The 17,056-nt window shown below is 35.3% G+C and overlaps 1 protein-coding gene across 1 annotated transcript in view; it reads right to left on the bottom strand.

The window, feature by feature from the left end:
- The window catches only part of LOC136033813 (uncharacterized), a 129,835-nt gene that overhangs the window by 74,056 nt on the left and 38,723 nt on the right, over positions 1–17,056 (bottom strand). The window contains exons 6-7 of the mRNA XM_065714727.1: positions 16,140–16,396; positions 3,842–4,059 (exon numbers count right to left, since the gene is read on the bottom strand). Of these exons, the coding sequence (XP_065570799.1) occupies positions 3,842–4,059; positions 16,140–16,396 (475 nt within the window). The remainder of the gene's footprint in view (positions 1–3,841; positions 4,060–16,139; positions 16,397–17,056) is intronic.

Below are 17,056 nucleotides of genomic sequence, written 5' to 3'. Positions count from 1 at the left end.
CTATATGTAAACAATGGCCAAAGTTTGTAGCTTGCAGCCCCTCCCCCGGGGACTGTGTGGGATTAAGTCGTCCCCAAAGAAATAGCTATTAAGTTTTTGACTACGCTGAACAGAATGGCTATCTAAAAATTTGGATCCGGTGACTTTGGGGGGAAATGAGTGTAGGAGGGGGCCAAGATGCCCTCCGATTTTTGTCACTTAAAAATGGCACTAGAACTTTCAATTTCCGTTAGAATGAGATCTCTCTCAACATTCTAGGACAACTGGGTCGATATGATCCCCCCTGGGAAAAAAAAACAAAAACACAAAAACAAATAAACATGCATCCGTGATCTGTCTTCTGGCAAAAAAAATACAAAATTCCACATTTTTGTAAATATGACCTTGAAACTTTTACGGTAGGGTTCTCTGATATGCTGATACTCATGGTGTGATTTTCGTTAAGATTCTATGACTTTTAGTAGGTGTTTCCCCCTGTTTTAAAAAAAAGACAAATTTTCTCTGGCTCGTAACTTTTGATGGGTAGGACTAAACTTGATGAAACTTATATATTTAAAACCAATATTAAAATGTAATTCTTTTGATGTAACTATTGTTATCAAAATTCCGTTTTTTATAGTTTGGGTTACTATTGAGCCGGGTCGCTCCTTACTACAGTTCGTTTCCACGAACTGTTTGACATATCTTAGTTCATTTGTTTCTATTTTCTTCTGTGCATGCTTATAGTTTCTTTACATTTTTAATGTAAAGAATGTTCTCCTGTGTAGATTGCTGTACTTTTTGTTTTGTTTGGTATTTTTACTTGTTAACCACGACCTGGCTTGCCCATACTATTTTTAGAATACTGTCTCTATTTTTGGCTGTTTTTCATAAATGTTAAGGCTGTTTTGAGCCTTTTCAGTCCTTTAGTCCTTGGTTGTCGGGGAGATGTGAATCCCAGGCCGTATTGACGAATATGACATTATATTTCAGAAAGAAGCAAATAATTCTTGCCTGGGAGTAAATAAATTCATTTTGCTTATCGTTGAGTCAGAGCCTACATACAGTCTGAAAACTGAAAAGGAATTATAGTCATCATCAGAAATGTTCAAGCTAGGAAGCAAAGAAACCGAATATTTCTAATGATTTATTGACTTAAACATCCAAAATATTACCGACTAACACATTCTAGTTGTAGCCCACAACTAACAATATTGCAAGAGTTATATGACTCTATAGCCACAACTAACTGAGTTGGACCTTCTTTTAGTGATGTACAAACTGTACAAGTTGAACTGACATACCACCAATAATAAAAAATGCAGGAATCCTCTAGAAATCTAGATTCTAGGGAGCTTTTAATATTTAATGATTTGAAGTTTTGGCTTCAGTATATTTTTACCGTCGTGCTTTTACGTGGTAATTGAATTAAGCTTGGATTACTTTATAGAAAGCAATGTGTTCCCCACCCCCTTCATTGCCGTCGTTACCATCTCCCACTTATGCTACAGCTCTCATGCATGTCACTCCCCAATGCCGAACTAGAGTCAACCATATTGGAGGGTATCCCCAGGGGACACATGCTGGCTCCGTGCAGATCCGTGCTTTAACCGGATTTCGCTTAGATGCGAAATAAGTTTGATACTAAAGTAAACTTGATACTGAAATAAACGATGATGCTAAATAAAATTGTTTCTGCATTCACGTGAATGTTTATTATTATTATTATTATTAGTAGAGTAAAGGAAGTAATATTTGTAAAAGAAGCAGGTCTTCTCGTTTCCGAGTTCTTCCACTACTGTGGATGCTGTCAACTCTTGGTCTTCACAATCCACTTCTAATTTAAATTTACTAACATCAGACTAGAGACCATAACCCAATTCAGGGCCGAAGAAGTGAATTACTTTTCTAGGGGAAAAGAATTCCCCTACTGTAAGCTATGCAATTATTTGTTAAGGCTTTATAAGCAAAAAATTTCGTGTCATAGCCACATACTGTGCAAATTTATCAATTATCTGGATCCTTCTCCTTAGAAGTCTGACAAAGATGCGAAAAGTTGGAGTAGCAGCGTTTACATACTGAACAAAAGACTGATTTCAATGGGATCACCTTTAAAGCTTTAGAGTTCCCTTGTGTTATTAAGCCGAACGCTCAGTTCTTGCTATTCTTATGCTTTTGTTATTGAAACAAAGAATGAAAGAAGAGAGATACTGGAGATATTTTGAAATCATCAAACACAAAAACAAAAGTACATTAAACAGCACCCTTTACTTATTGTTCACCTGAGCGGATGAATACGCCAAATATGCTCTTGCTCTAAAATACGTAAGAAAACGAAACTGAACTCCAGTTAAATACTTAATAATTAACAAAAATGACCTACGAACAAAGTAAACATACCACTCGACGCCTTTTTATGTTCTTTCCGAATATAACACTCCCTTTTGGTGCAAATTCAGGTTTAAGTCCTTTTTGAACCCTTGAAAAAGATAATTCTTTAATAGTTTTTTTGGTATAAAAAAAGTTAAAAAATTGTTGTCGAACTTACTATTCTATTATAAATCCATGTTGTTAAAGTTACATAATCCACTAGTATTGATTTGTCACGATTAAGTTGAAAAAAAAATTCATAAGATTTCCGCCATTTTTCCATATTCGATTTTCTTATTCAATTTTCTTATTCGACTTAATCTTGATAGACCAATGTTTGTGGATTATATAGCTTGAACCAAATGGATTTATAATCAAATAATAATTTTAAACCAAAATTTGAGCCTTTTTATACTTAAGAAAATTATCACTTTGAAAGGTCCAAAAAGGGCTTAAAATTGAATTTGCGTCAAAAGCGATAATTATTATACTTGAAAAGAGCACAGAAAAAGTCATCGTGTGGTATGTTCACCTTTCTCTTAAATCTTTTTATGTTAATTATCCAATATTTACAGAGCTTCATACGCTTCTGCCTTAAATAAACCGTTTTCTTTTTGCTCTAAAATGGTTACTTTATTATCAACATTTACAAAACCTACTGGTAATTCCCCTTCGAAGGTAGGAAAACGGATTTTGAAGAGCGTCGGCTTTCAGAAATATATTTTAGAAAATATATGTTTGCTGGAAGTTCTGCTGGTACTGATGGTTGAGCCACCAAGCTATCCTCATGCAAAGCCATGGATCCACCCCTGAGGTATGTCAAAGAATAGGGACACATAAATATTTTCAAAATAGCAGCTTTTTCCTATCGTAAACAGTTAGGAATCACAGCAATATGTCTGAGGCAGTATAGGGCACCACTTATTTCAAATGGCTGAAACCTCATGGGCCTAATTGTAACGGATATTTTCGTTATTGTAACGGATAAATATATTGTAACGGATATTTTATATATTATATGAAACCTCACGGGCCTAATTGTAACGGATATTTTCGTTATTGTAACGGATATTTTATATATTATATATTATAGTACATATTATATATTGTATATATTATATATTGTAACGGATATATTATATATTGTAACGGATAAATATCCTACGGGATATTTTGGACTCAGATATATTTACTTTATGTGACAATCTTCTTTGTCACTTGAAATTGCCTTCAATAAGGATTATATTTTAATAAGATTTTGTTATTTAAAACCTTCCCCCAATGCTTAAAATAAATATAATAATTATGCAACCAACACAATAAAAAAATGAAGCTATACCGCATCAAGTTATTATCACTTACTCTGCTCATAATAACATGTTTTGGAAGAATTATGAAATTGATACATGAGATTAAAACGGCTTTGTTCGATGAAATTATTCTGCAATTCAGCCAGGCGACTGAATTCCGGTGTAAATGTCCTTTAATTTACCTGCAACTTTTTTCGCAATTTCTTGAATTTCACTCAGCTTTAACATAGCGACATAGTCGAGCACTTCGTGAAGTCTGTCAGTAGTGTCTATATGCCTGTCTCCGGATTCAGGATCAATCGATGCAGCAACGTCTCGGACCGTTTGAAGAATTTCGTCTTGAGCCTCTAAAATATTAACCGGGCGTGTGGAGGGAGAGTCCTCAAAACCAGGGGGAGCACTGTAACGACAAAAATCCGATAAATTTCTCGCTATTTAAAATCTATGAAAAGAATAAAATACAATTGACAAATTCAACTGATAAAGGCTTTTAGTTATTCTACTTTGTGCTCAGCTCCTTCTAATAAATTTTACTTTTTCTTTAGATCCTCGCTTTTGAGCTCTTCCCGGCCCTGCAATTGGTTCGGTATCAGAGGGTTGGACAAAAAGCAAACTCTTCGGTAACCCACCATACTTCTTCCGTAAAACGTGGCCTACCCATCGTGCCGCTTCTTTCATGAAATCCTTAGAAAGTAGAATTGAACCAAATTTCTCGTAGATCTCACTGTCTGGCATACGGTCAGTAAAATAAATGCCGAAAACTGTTCTTAGACAATTCCTTGGGAAATACGTAACATACTTTCCTGAACCTTACAAAGTTCTACGTGTCAGAGCCTTACTTGCCCATTATAACAACCTTGCCTACAAGTGCTTTATTTCGTGTTCAAAGATTAATATTTTTATACTTAATTTTTTTTTACTGCGAAAAAACTTGCGGTTGGGCTATTCTTCTATTTACATTTTTACTACTAATACTACTCAGGTAAGCAAATTTGCCCATTCATTTCGCTTAAATTTTTATCTAGGACACCAAAATCATTTGCATAGCCTACGTCTAGGGGAGTTTTATCTTACTTTTTGATACCATGATCTCACACAGCCCTTACCGTGTTCATTAGCACAAAATCCGTCAAAATAACCCATATAAATAGAGATAGGACACAACCATCATTGACTCCTAATTCCACATCAAACCAACTGCTAACCTCACTTACTATGTTAACCAAAGGAATATTAAACTTGTAAATAGGACTCATCACTTTACTGTACTTATTTAATACGCCATATAAGGATAAAACCTTCATTAAAGCTATTCTATCTGCTGAATCAAATGACAGTTCATAATAAATAAAACATAAGACTAAAGGTGTCTCAAGAACCAGACGCTTCTCGATTGTTAATGTGAAAGAGAAAAATTGGTTGACGTATCCTCTAAGCAGAGGCGTTGTTGTTTTATTTTTATTTTTCCTTTTTTTGGGAAGGGGGCAGTAGCCCCCCTTAATAACGTGGAGAAAAACTACTATATATCCCATGTCCCTTGGCTATCTGGATATGGACCCCCCTTCCCCCCAGCTTCCTAAAATAGTGCTATTCTTCGGTTAAAACTATATTTAAAGCATTTTTTAGTCTAATCAGTATCAAACGTAACGCATTTTGCTTCCTACAGAAATCAAGGTAATGCTTCTGTAGTTACCACACTTAATCTCATCATCTCGAGGTTTAATTCAAGTTTTCTTAAGATCCATTGTTATTTCTCTTTTTTCAAAAATCTTATTTGTAACCTTTAGTATCTTATTTCTAAGTTTGTAACCACCATATTTCAAAAACTTATTTATCACATTATCCGTACCTCCTTATACACTAAGAGCTCTCACTCATCCTTACAAGATAAATCTTCATTTGACTCTAAATTTTCAAGAAAATAATCTTATATTATATGACTGTTTACTATGAGCTAAACTTATCCTACTCGTCTCTCCTTAACATTTCTACCATCACTAATCGAGATTCTGATTCTATCTCTAACCGGGACAAGTTTATTACTACTTCCTCTCAATACTTAAAATGCCAGTACGATATTTTACTTTTATGCCACCTGGCTGCATCTTCCAGATCCTCGATTATTTTATCTATGACCCATGTTCACTTCTCCTTAATTTGCCCTTTAATTCCTACTGAACTTTTCCTTGCTTTTCTCTTATTATCTAAAAACAAATTAGCGACAAATCCCAAAGAAAAAGTTCAGCGAACATTTAGGTGATTTAATTGGGTGCATATTACAACCTAGCACTTGACGAAGAAATCATTAATTAAACCAATTACTGGAAGAACTTCTTGAAACCAAAATTTATTTTAGGTGATTAAAAAAAAAGAATCCAAGAAAATTAAACCCAAATTTAATACTATACAGAAATGCATAAAAGTCAAAAACAGTTCTCAAACACCTTGTGATACTTTATCAAACAGTTCATGGTAACCAACTTTAATTAAGGAGCTACTTCTGGTAATAGTAACTTAAATTTAAAAAAAACAATAAGTTTGGATATTAGTAATATACACATCGAAAGAATCGGGTTATTACGTTGATTCTTAGAATATATTAAATAAAAAAAACAAGTCTTTTTTTTAACTGCAAGTAAGGAGCGACATTAAAACTTAAAACGAACAGAAATTATTGAGTAGAACTAATGACCTATTTGAAGCTATTGAACTGCAAGATGACGCGATGTTGCCCGAGGTCTCAAAAAAGAGTTTTGATACCCAAATTTTCCAACTCTCTGCGAGTCTTCAGATAAATATAGAAACGGGTGAGGGGAGGAGGGTAGAAATTAATCTCTGACCACCCTCCGTTACGGAAATATTTTTAAACTAAGCCTACAAAATGGGTGCTGTGGTGCAACAATGCCCGTCTCATCGCAGAAAATATTTCATTTAAAATAAAAGATTACATTCATATCCTTACCAGTACAAATGGGGGAGGGCTGGGAGGAGATCATGGGTGCCACCATGAACCTTCCCTGGGGGAGTACTACAAAGAGCTTTGTTTTTACAGAGACTTAAATGGGAATATTTTTATTTTACTTTTCGTATAAATTCGTAATGTTTTACTGTTTTTTCGGTGGAGGGCTGCCCCACTGACTCCCCTCCCAATGAGGCTCTCATGGGAGGGATACCTATGAACGAAACATTAAAATTTTTTTCCCGAAGAACTCATCTTGAAAACCAAGAAAATATAGACCATATGATTTATTCTTGGTATTCCTAATAAGAAACTTTACAAGAAAAACTTTACAAAACAGAAAAAAATCGATTAAGTGCAATTTTGTTACTTTTGTACGAGTCTGATAAAATGTTGGGGAAGGATTTGCAACGGAGCTGTTACCTTTCCTCCCCCACCCTTTGGGTAAACACCAAAAACCAGAAGAACAACAGGGAATTTTTCAAGACAGTGGTAAACAAATTAGAATGAATATTTCGGCCCTATGTTCAAGGGCCGTCCTCAGCAATACAAATAAGAAAAAACAAATTACAAGAGGATAAAATCAATAAACTAAAACGAACAGTTTTTCAAAACAGTCCCAGCATCCTTACCTCAGCGAAGTTCAACCAGGACTGATAAATAAATTGTTATGACACGAGGCAATTCATTGAAATGAAAGAAAATGATTTAAAACAGGTTTTTAATGCCAGCCTAGCTTTTTTCGCTGCTGATCTTATAGGTCTATTTGTGACAGGTTCTGTGTTAATATCTATTGGTTTTTTATAATATTTCGTAAAGTCATTTTTTAATTAAATTTGTGGATAAAGCATTCAGTGAATATTCTCCTAAATCCTTATTTAAGGAAATATTATTATTAATCTCAAGCCTGATTTCAATTGCTTCTCGAACTACTTGCTTTATGCCTAGATCATTGCTAATAATGGCGGATTCTTCAAAAAGTATTTTGTGGCTACAAAAATACTTTTTGATATTAAGTTCGGATATTAGTAATATATACATCGAAAGAATCGGGTTATTACGTTGATTCTTAGAATATATTAAAAAAAACAAGTCTTTTTTTAACTGCAAGTAAGGAGCTACATTAAAACTCAAAACGAACAGAAATTATTCCATATATGAAAGGGGTCCCCCCCCTCCGGAACGCCCCGCTCTTTACGCTAAAGTTTGACTCTTTTTATCACAACTCAACTTTTTAAAACAATAAAAAAAAGTTAGCGTAAAGAGTGAGGCGTTGCAGAGGGGAGAACCCCTTTCATATGTGGAATACTTTCTGTTCGCTTTAAGTTTTAATGTTGCTCCTTACTTACAATTCAAAAAAATTGTTTTTTTTTATTTAATTTCTGAACGTTTTTAAATTAATTCATGTTTTGATTTTGGCTCACCGCACATGAATAATTAAACCGAAATTTGCATATTAGTTTGTTTTGTTTTTTTTTGCTAAATGGCTTTCTCATAGTTTTGATCGGACAATTTTGATAAGAAAAAGGGGTGGGGAGGAGGCATAGTTGCCCTCCAATTTTTGGCTACTTTAAAATGCAACAAGACTTTTTATTTTTTGTAGGAATGTTTTTGTTAGTAATAAAAACACGTACCGTACGAATTAACTTACGTAACGAACTTCTATATTTGTGTGTTTTTATTACGAATATGAGGGGGTTTTCCCCCTCGTCAATACCTCGTTCTTTACACTAAAGCTTGAATTCTATACCAAATTTTTAAGAATGACCCCTAAATCACAAAGGTCGTAGAATAAATAATTGAAATTACTAAAAATACTTTAGATAAAGAGCAAGGTATTGTGGAGGAGACGAACCCCCTTTATATACGTAATATTTTACGTTCGTTTTAAGTTTTATTGCTACTCATTACTTTCACGTGAAAAAAATTATTTATTTTTTTATTATTATTTTTTTAATAATGCTAGAAAATTCTGCCCTTTCTTCAAGGAAATTCTCTTCCCTCGTGATAAATTTGTCCATGAAAAGATCCTCCCATGTAACTCCCTCTCCCCGACCCACCCCCACCCCAACGCGAGGAAGTCCCTCTGAAATCGTCTGTACAATTCATAATAACCATTACTAAATGTAAACAATGGTAAAAGTTTGTAACGAGCATCCCCTCCCCCGGGGACTGTGAGGGACTAAGTCGTCCCTAAAGACATATTTATAAAGTTTCCGACTAATTTGAACAGAATGGCTATCTCTAAATTCTGATCCGGTGACTTTTGGGGGAAAATGTGCGTGGGAGGTGGCCTAGGTTTCCTCCAATTTTTTGGTCAGTTAAAAAGGGCACTAGAACTTTTAATTTCCGTTAGAACGAGCCCTCTCGCAACATTCTAGGACCAATGGGCCGATACGACCATCCCTGGAAAAAATAACAAAAAAATAAACAGACATAAACAATAAACAGTCTTCTGGCAACAAATACAAAATTCTACATTTTTGTAGATAAAAGCTTGAAAATTCTACGGTAGGATTCTCTGATACGCTGAATTTGATGGGATTTTCGCTGAAATTCTTATACTTTTAGAGGATGTTTCCCCCTATGTTCTAAAATAAGGCAGATTTTCTCAGGCTTATATCTTTTGATGGGTAAAACTAAACTTGATTAAACTTGTATATTTAAAATCAGCATTAAAATGCAATTTCATTTTTTCGGTTTTCGGTTACTATTGAGCCAGGTCGCTTCTTACTACAGTTCGTTACCACGACCTGTTTGAAATTCCGATAAGTTTAAAAATGCCCATTAAAAGTTAAGAGCCTGAGAAAGTTGTTGTCAAAAGATTGCGCCTTACCAAATTGACACTTACTGCCTTTTGTTGCAAAAAATAACAATTTTGACCCAGGAAGGCCAACAAAAATTTAACTAAGATACGCTGCTTTTAAAATTGAAAAATAATAATTGCTTAGCCTCCCGGTTTTGGAGGCAGTATTGTATGGCCGCACGTTGTCCATATAATATGAAATGTTAAAACAAAGCTAAAACTTCATTTAACTAGGCTGAACTATTTAACGAGTAGAACTAATGACCTATTTGAAGCTATTGAACTGCAAGATGGCGCGATGTTGCCCGAGGTCTGAAAAAAGAGTTTTGAAACCCAAATTTTCCAACTATCTGCGAGTCTTCAGATAAATATAGAAACGGGTGGGGGGAGGAGGGTAGAAATTAATCTCCGACCACCCTCCGTTACGGGAATATTTTTAAACTAAGCCTACAAAATGGGTGCTGTGGTGCAACAATGCCCGTCTCATCGCAGAAAATATTTCATTTAAAATAAAAGATTACATTCATATCCTTACCAGTGCAAATTGGGGAGGGCTGGGAGGAGATCATGGGTGCCACAATGAACCTACCCTGGGGGAGTGCTACAAAGTGCTTTATTTTTACAGAGACTTAAATGGGAATATTTTTACTTTTCGTATAAATTTGTAATGTTTTACTGTTTTTTTGGTGGAGGGCAGCCCCACTGACCCCCCTCCCAATGAGGCTCTCATGGGAGGGATACCTATGAACGAAATATTAAAATATTTTTCCCGAAGAACTCACCTTGAAAACCAAGGAAATATAGACCATATGATTTATTTTTGGTATTCCTAATAAGAAACTTTACAAGAAAAACTTTACAAAACAGAAAAAAATCGATCAAGTGCAATTTTGTTACTTTTGTACGAGTCTGATAAAATGTTGGGGAAGGGTTTGCAACGGAGCTGTTATCTTTCCTCCACCACCCTTTGGGTAAACACCAAAAACAAGAAGAACAATAGGGAATTTTTTAAGACATTGGGAAACAAATTAGAATGAATATTTCGGCCCTATGTCCAAGGGCCGTCCTCAGCAATACAAATAAGAAAAAACAAATTACAAGAGGACAAAATCAATAAAACTAAAATGAATAGTTTTTCAAAATAGTCCCAGCATCCTTACCTCAGCGAAGTTTAACCAGGACTGATAAATAAATTGTTATGAAACGAGGCAATTCATTGAAATGAAAGAAAATGATTTAAAACAGGTTTTTAATGCCAGCCTAGCTTTTTTCAATGCTGATCTTATAGGTATATTTGTGACAGGTTCTGTGTTAATATCTATTGTTTTTTTATAATATTTCGTAAGGTCATTTTTATTAAATTTGTGTATAATGCATTCAGTGAATATTCTCCTAAATCCTTATTTAAGGAAATACTATTATTAATCTTAAGTCTGATTTCAATTGATTCTCGAACTACTTGCTTTATGCCTAGATCATTGCTAATAATGGCGGATTCTTCAAGAAGTATTTTGTGGCTACAAAAATACTTTTTTAATATTAAGTTTGATATTAAGTTTGGTTATTAGTAATATATACATCGAAAGAATCGTGTTATTACGTTGATTCTTAGAATATATTAAAGAAAAAAACAAGTCTTTTTTTAACTGCAAGTAAGGAGCGACATTAAAACTTAAAACGAACAGAAATTATTCCATATACGAAAGGGATCCTCCCCTCCCCAACGTCCCGCTCTTTACGCAAAAGTTTGAGTCTTTGTCACAACTCTACTTTTTAAAACAATAATAATAATTAGCGTTAAGAGCGAGGCATTGCAGAGGGGAGAACCCTTTTCATATATGGAATACTTTCTGTTCGCTTTAAGTTATAATGTTGCTCCTTACTTACAGTTAAAAAAACTTGTTTTTTTATTTAATTTCTGAACGTTTTTGAATTAATTCATGTTTTGATTTTGGCTCAAAGCATATGAATAATTAAAACAAAATTTGCATTTTTTTTTTTTTTTTGGCTAAATGGCTTTCTCATAGTCTTGATCGGACGATTTTGATAAGAAAAAGGGGTGGGGAGGAGGCTTAGTTGCCCTCCAATTTTTGGTTACTTTAAAATACAACTAGACTTTTTTATTTTTTGTAGGAACGTTTTCGTTAGTAATAAAATACGTACCGTACGAATTAGCTTACGTAACGAACTTCTATATTTGTGTATTTTTATTACGAATATGAGGGGGTTTTCCCCTTCGTTAATACCTCGTTCTTTACACTAAAGCTCGAATTTTATCCCAAGTTTTTAAGAATGACCCCTAAATCACAAAGGTCGTAGAATAAATAATTGAAATTACTAAAAATACTTTAGCGTAAAGAGCAAGGTATTGTGGAGGAGACTAACTCCCTTTATATACGTAATAGTTTATGTTCGTTTTAAGTTTTATTGCTACTCATTACTTCCAGGTGAAAAAAAAATTTTTTTTCATTTTTTTTTTTTATTAATGCAAGAAAATCCTGCGCTTTCTTCATGGAAATTATCTTCCCTCATGATAAATTTGTCCATGGAAAGATCCTCCCATGTAACTCCCTCTCCCCGATCCACCCCCACCCAAACGCAAGAAAGTCCCTCTGAAAACGTCTGTACACTTCATAATAACCATTACTATATATAAACAATGGCAAAAGTTTGTAACGAGCATCCCCTCCCCCGGGGACTGCGGGGGACTAAGTCGTCCTCAAAGACATAGTTATTAGGTTTTCGACTAATTTGAACAGAATGGCTATCTCTAAATTTTGATCAGGTGACTTTAGGGAAAAAATGTGCGTGGGAGGTGGCCTACGTTTCCTCCAATTTTTTGGTCACTTAAAAAGGGCACTAGATATTTTAATTTCCGTTAGAACGAGCCCTCTCACGACATTCTAGGACCAATGGGCCGATACGACCATCCCTGGAAAAAATAACAAAAAAACAAACAGACATTCGTGATCTGTCTTCTGGCAAAAAATACAAATTCTACATTTTTGTAGACAAAAGCTTGAAAATTCTACGGTAGGATTCTCTGATACGCTGAATTTGACGGTGTGATTTTCGCGAGATTCCTATACTTTTAGAGGATGTTTCGCCCTATTTTCTAAAATAAGGCAGATTTTCTCAGACTTATAACTTTTGATGGGTAAGACTAAACTTGATGAAACTTGTATATTTAAAATCAGCATTGAAATGCAATTTTATTTTTTTGGTTTTCGGTTACTATTGAGCCAGGTTGCTCCTTACTACAGTTCGTTGCCACGAACTGTTTGAAATTCCGATAAGTTTAAAAATGCCCATTAAAAGTTAAGAGCCAGAGAAAGTTGTAAGTCAAAAGATTGCGCCTTACCAAATTGACAATTATTGCCTTTTGTTGCAAAAAATAAAAATTTTGATCCAGAAAGGCCATAAAAAATTTAACTAGGATACGCTGCTTTTAAAATTAAACAACAGCTAAGAGCTAATATGGCACTTGTGACGAGGCAAGAAGAGCTAATAGCCAAGAGATCATATGGTATGAGCTCCAACAAAATTCTATGAATCAATAGATTCATTTGAAAGGAAAATAAGAGGCTTAATGCCGGTCAGGATTTAAAATAAGAGCTCTGAGTCACGATGTCCTTCTAAATATCAAAATTCATTAAGATCCGATCACCCACTCGTAAGTTATAAATATCTAATTTTTTCTAATTTTTCCTCTCCCTTTACCCCCCCCCCCCCCAGATGGTCAAATCGGGGAAAACGACTATATCAAGTCAATTTGTGCAGGTCCCTGACACGCCTACTGATTTTCATCGTCCTAGCACGTCCAGAAGCACCTGACTCGCCAAATCACTGAGCCCCTGCCCCCAACTCCCCCAAAGAGAGCGAATCCAGTACGGTTCCGTCAATAACGTATCAAGGACATTTGCTTATTCTATCCACCAAGCTTCATCCCGATTCACTCCAAAGTGTTTTCCAAGATTTCCCCCTCCAACTCCCCCCAATGTCAAAGATCTGGTCGGGATTTAAATAAGAGCTCTGAGACATGAATTCCTTCTAAATATCAAATTTCATTACGATCTGATCACCTATTCGTAAGATAAAAATACCCAATTTTCCCGTTTTCCAAGAATTCCAGTTTCCCCCTCCAACTCCCCCCAATGTCACAGGATCTGATCGGAATTTAAAATTAGAGCTTTAAAGCACAAGATCCTTCTAAATATCATTAAGATCTAGTCACCCTTTCGCAAGTTACAAATGCCTCAATTTTCAAAATTACCCCCCCCCCCCCCAACTCCACCAAAGAGAGCAGATCCGGTCCAGTTATGTCAGTCAAGTATCTTAGACATCCAGTTTCATCCTGCTCTCACCGCTTAAAGTATTTTTTAAGATTTACGGTCCCCCCCCCAACTGCCCCCCCAATTACGCTGGATCCGGTTGAAACTTAAAATAAGAGATCTAAGTTACGAGGTCCTTCTAAATATGAAGTTTTATGAAGATCCGATCACTCCTTCGTAAGTTAAAAAAACGTCATTTTTTCTAATTTTTCAGAATTACCCCCCCCCCCCCCAATAGAGCGGATCCGTTCCAATTATGTAAATCACGTATCTAAGACTTCTGCTTATTTTTCCCACCGCGTTTCATCCTGATCCCTCAAATCTAAGCGTTTTCCAAGTTGACGTTTCCGTTCCCGTTATGTCAATCATGTATCTAGGACTTGTGCTTACTTTTCCCACTAAGTTTCATCCTGATCCCTCCACTCTAAGTGTTTCCAAGATTTTAGGATTCCCCCTCCCAACTCCCCCCTCATATCACCAGATCCGGTGGGGATTTAAAATAACAGCTCTGAGACATGATATCCTTCCAAACATCAAATTTCATTAAGATCAGATCAACCGTTCGGAAGTTAAAAATACTTCAATTTTTCTTTTTTTTACGAACTAACGGGCCCCCACTCCCCCCAGATGGTCAAATCGGGAAAACGACTATTTCTAATTTAATCTGGTCCGGTCCCTAATACGCCTGCCAAATTTCATCGTCCTAGCTTACCTGAAAGTGCCTAAAGTAACAAAACCGGGACCGACAGACCGAAAGACCGCTAGAATTTGCGATTGCTATATGTCACTTGGTTATAAAAATAATAAATACTTAGCCTCCCGGTTTTGGAGACAATATTGCCGCATATTGGTTTGCGGCATGAGAGTATGGCCGCACGTTGTCCTTACAATATGAAAGGTTAAAACAAAGTTAAAACTTCCTTTAACTAGACTGAACTATTTAACGAGTAGAACTAATGACCTATTTGAAGCCATTGAACTGCAAGATGGCGCGATGTTGCCCGAGGTCTCAAAAAAGAGTTTTGATACCCAAATTTTCCAACTCTCTGCGAGTCTTCAGATAAATATAGAAACGGGTGGGGGGAGGAGGGTAGAAATTAATCTCTGACCACCCTCCGTTAAGAAAATATTTTTAAACTAAGCCTACAAAATGGGTGCTGTGGTGCAACAATGCCCGTCTCATCGCAGAAAATATTTCATTTAAAATAAAAGATTACATTCATATTCTTACCAGTACAAATGGGGGAGGGCTGGGAGGAAATCATGGGTGCCACCATGAACCTTCCCTGGGGGAGTTCTACAAAGAGCTTTGTTTTTACAGAGACTTAAATGGGAATATTTTTATTTTACTTTTCGTATAAATTCGTAATGTTTTACTGTTTTTTCGGTGGAGGGCTGCCCCACTGACTCCCCTCCCAATGAGGCTCTCATGGGAGGGATACCTATGAACGAAACATTAAAAAAAATTTTCCCGAAGAACTCATCTTGAAAACCAAGAAAATATAGACCATATGATTTATTTTTGGTATTCCTAATAAGAAACTTTACAAGAAAAACTTTACAAAACAGAAAAAAATCGATTAAGTGCAATTTTGTTACTTTTGTACGAGTCTGATAAAATGTTGGGGAAGGATTTGCAACGGAGCTGTTACCTTTCCTCCCCCACCCTTTGGGTAAACACCAAAAACAAGAAGAATAATAGGGAATTTTTTAAAACAGTGGGGAACAAATTAGAATGAATATTTCGGCCCTATGTCCAAGGGCCGTCCTCAGCAATACAAATAAGAAAAAACAACTTACAAGAGGATAAAATCAATAAAATTAAAATGAACAGTTTTTCAAAACAGTCCCAGCATCCTTACCTCAGTGAAGTTCAACCAGGACTGATAAATAAATTGTTATGAAACGAGGCAATTCACTGAAATGAAAGAAAATGATTTAGAAAACAGGTTTTTAATGCCAGCCTAGCTTTTTTCGCTGCTGATCTTATAGGTCTATTTGTGACATGTTCTGTGTTAATATCTATTGGTTTTTTATAATATTTCGTAAGGGCATTTTTTAATTAAGTTTGTGCATAAAGCATTCAGTGAATATTCTCCTAAATCCTTATTTAAGGAAATATTATTACTAATCTTAAGTCTGATTTTAATTGCTTCTCGAACTACTTGCTTTATGCCTAGATCATTGCTAATAATGGCGGATTCTTCAAAAAGTATTTTGTGGCTACAAAAATACTTTAATAGAGGTAGTCATCCTTCCCTTCTGCTCAAAAACGATTTAAATGTATTGTGGGAAGCTTTTTTCATTCAGTTGAATGTCCTGTTTATGGTTGTGTTATCTCCTTAATTTACATGAGGTCAAGGTTAAATAAATCAACTACTTACATTTCGTTTCTGTCATTCACAGATTCTGGAAATTGATAAGCCAAAGAACTGAAAGTAATTGAATTTTCTGGGACAGGAAGAGCAACTTCTACTGTTCGAACTTTCCTTAGATCTAAAGTCAAGACGCCACCCGCAAACAGCTCCTGACTGTTAGTACCGAAAGGTTTTACAAGCGAATCATCAAATGCCTGGGCACGAACAATCCTCCAGTCTCCTGTACTTGATCGGCAGGCGTGGTAGCGATTGCCAGCAGCTCTCTAAAAATATTCAGATATATAGAATTTGAAATAACAAAGAAATTTTCTGGTATAGTTCTTAGACTAAAAAAGCTATTATTCATCTATGTTTTGTATATATAATTGTAAGTTATACATTGGTAAATACTGTTCCTCCACTTAGAGAGAGAGAACACCTGGAGGATGATCCAATCACTCCACCGAAAAAATTTAATAACTGCTACCAAAATACATTTTTGTCGTTTTTTCGACCCACCGCCCAACCACAAAGATTAGATATGTGTACAGAACCCTTACACAACTTAAAGTGTCGTTCAAAATTCAATTCTTAATGTAAATGACCTCCATATGCAGTTATGCAATTTTCAGCAATAGCATGCGCCGAATATAAAAAAGAATCTTGGATGAAAGATAAGCAAAAAAAGCTTGAAAAAACAGTCCACCAAACAGCTTAAGAAGCAATAGCTTTCCTTTAAAGGTCAGAGGGATAGTCGTCTTCGGGAGTCAACAGATTGCTAATGTTTGAATTTTACGGATGAACAGCGTTATGAAGTTAATTAATTGGTCTTTTTTATATATTTTTGCAGTTCAACCTTACAACATTGACGAAAATATGATGCTGTCTTAAAAATTTCGTAATATGGAAGTCACCAAAACAAAATTTTAGGAAGTCTTGATTAT

This window comes from Artemia franciscana, chromosome 12 (assembly GCF_032884065.1).
Source record: "Artemia franciscana chromosome 12, ASM3288406v1, whole genome shotgun sequence".
Classification (NCBI taxonomy): domain Eukaryota; kingdom Metazoa; phylum Arthropoda; class Branchiopoda; order Anostraca; family Artemiidae; genus Artemia; species Artemia franciscana.
The sequence above is the reverse complement of the archived record's forward strand: the minus strand, read 5'-3'. Positions and strand labels throughout refer to the sequence as shown.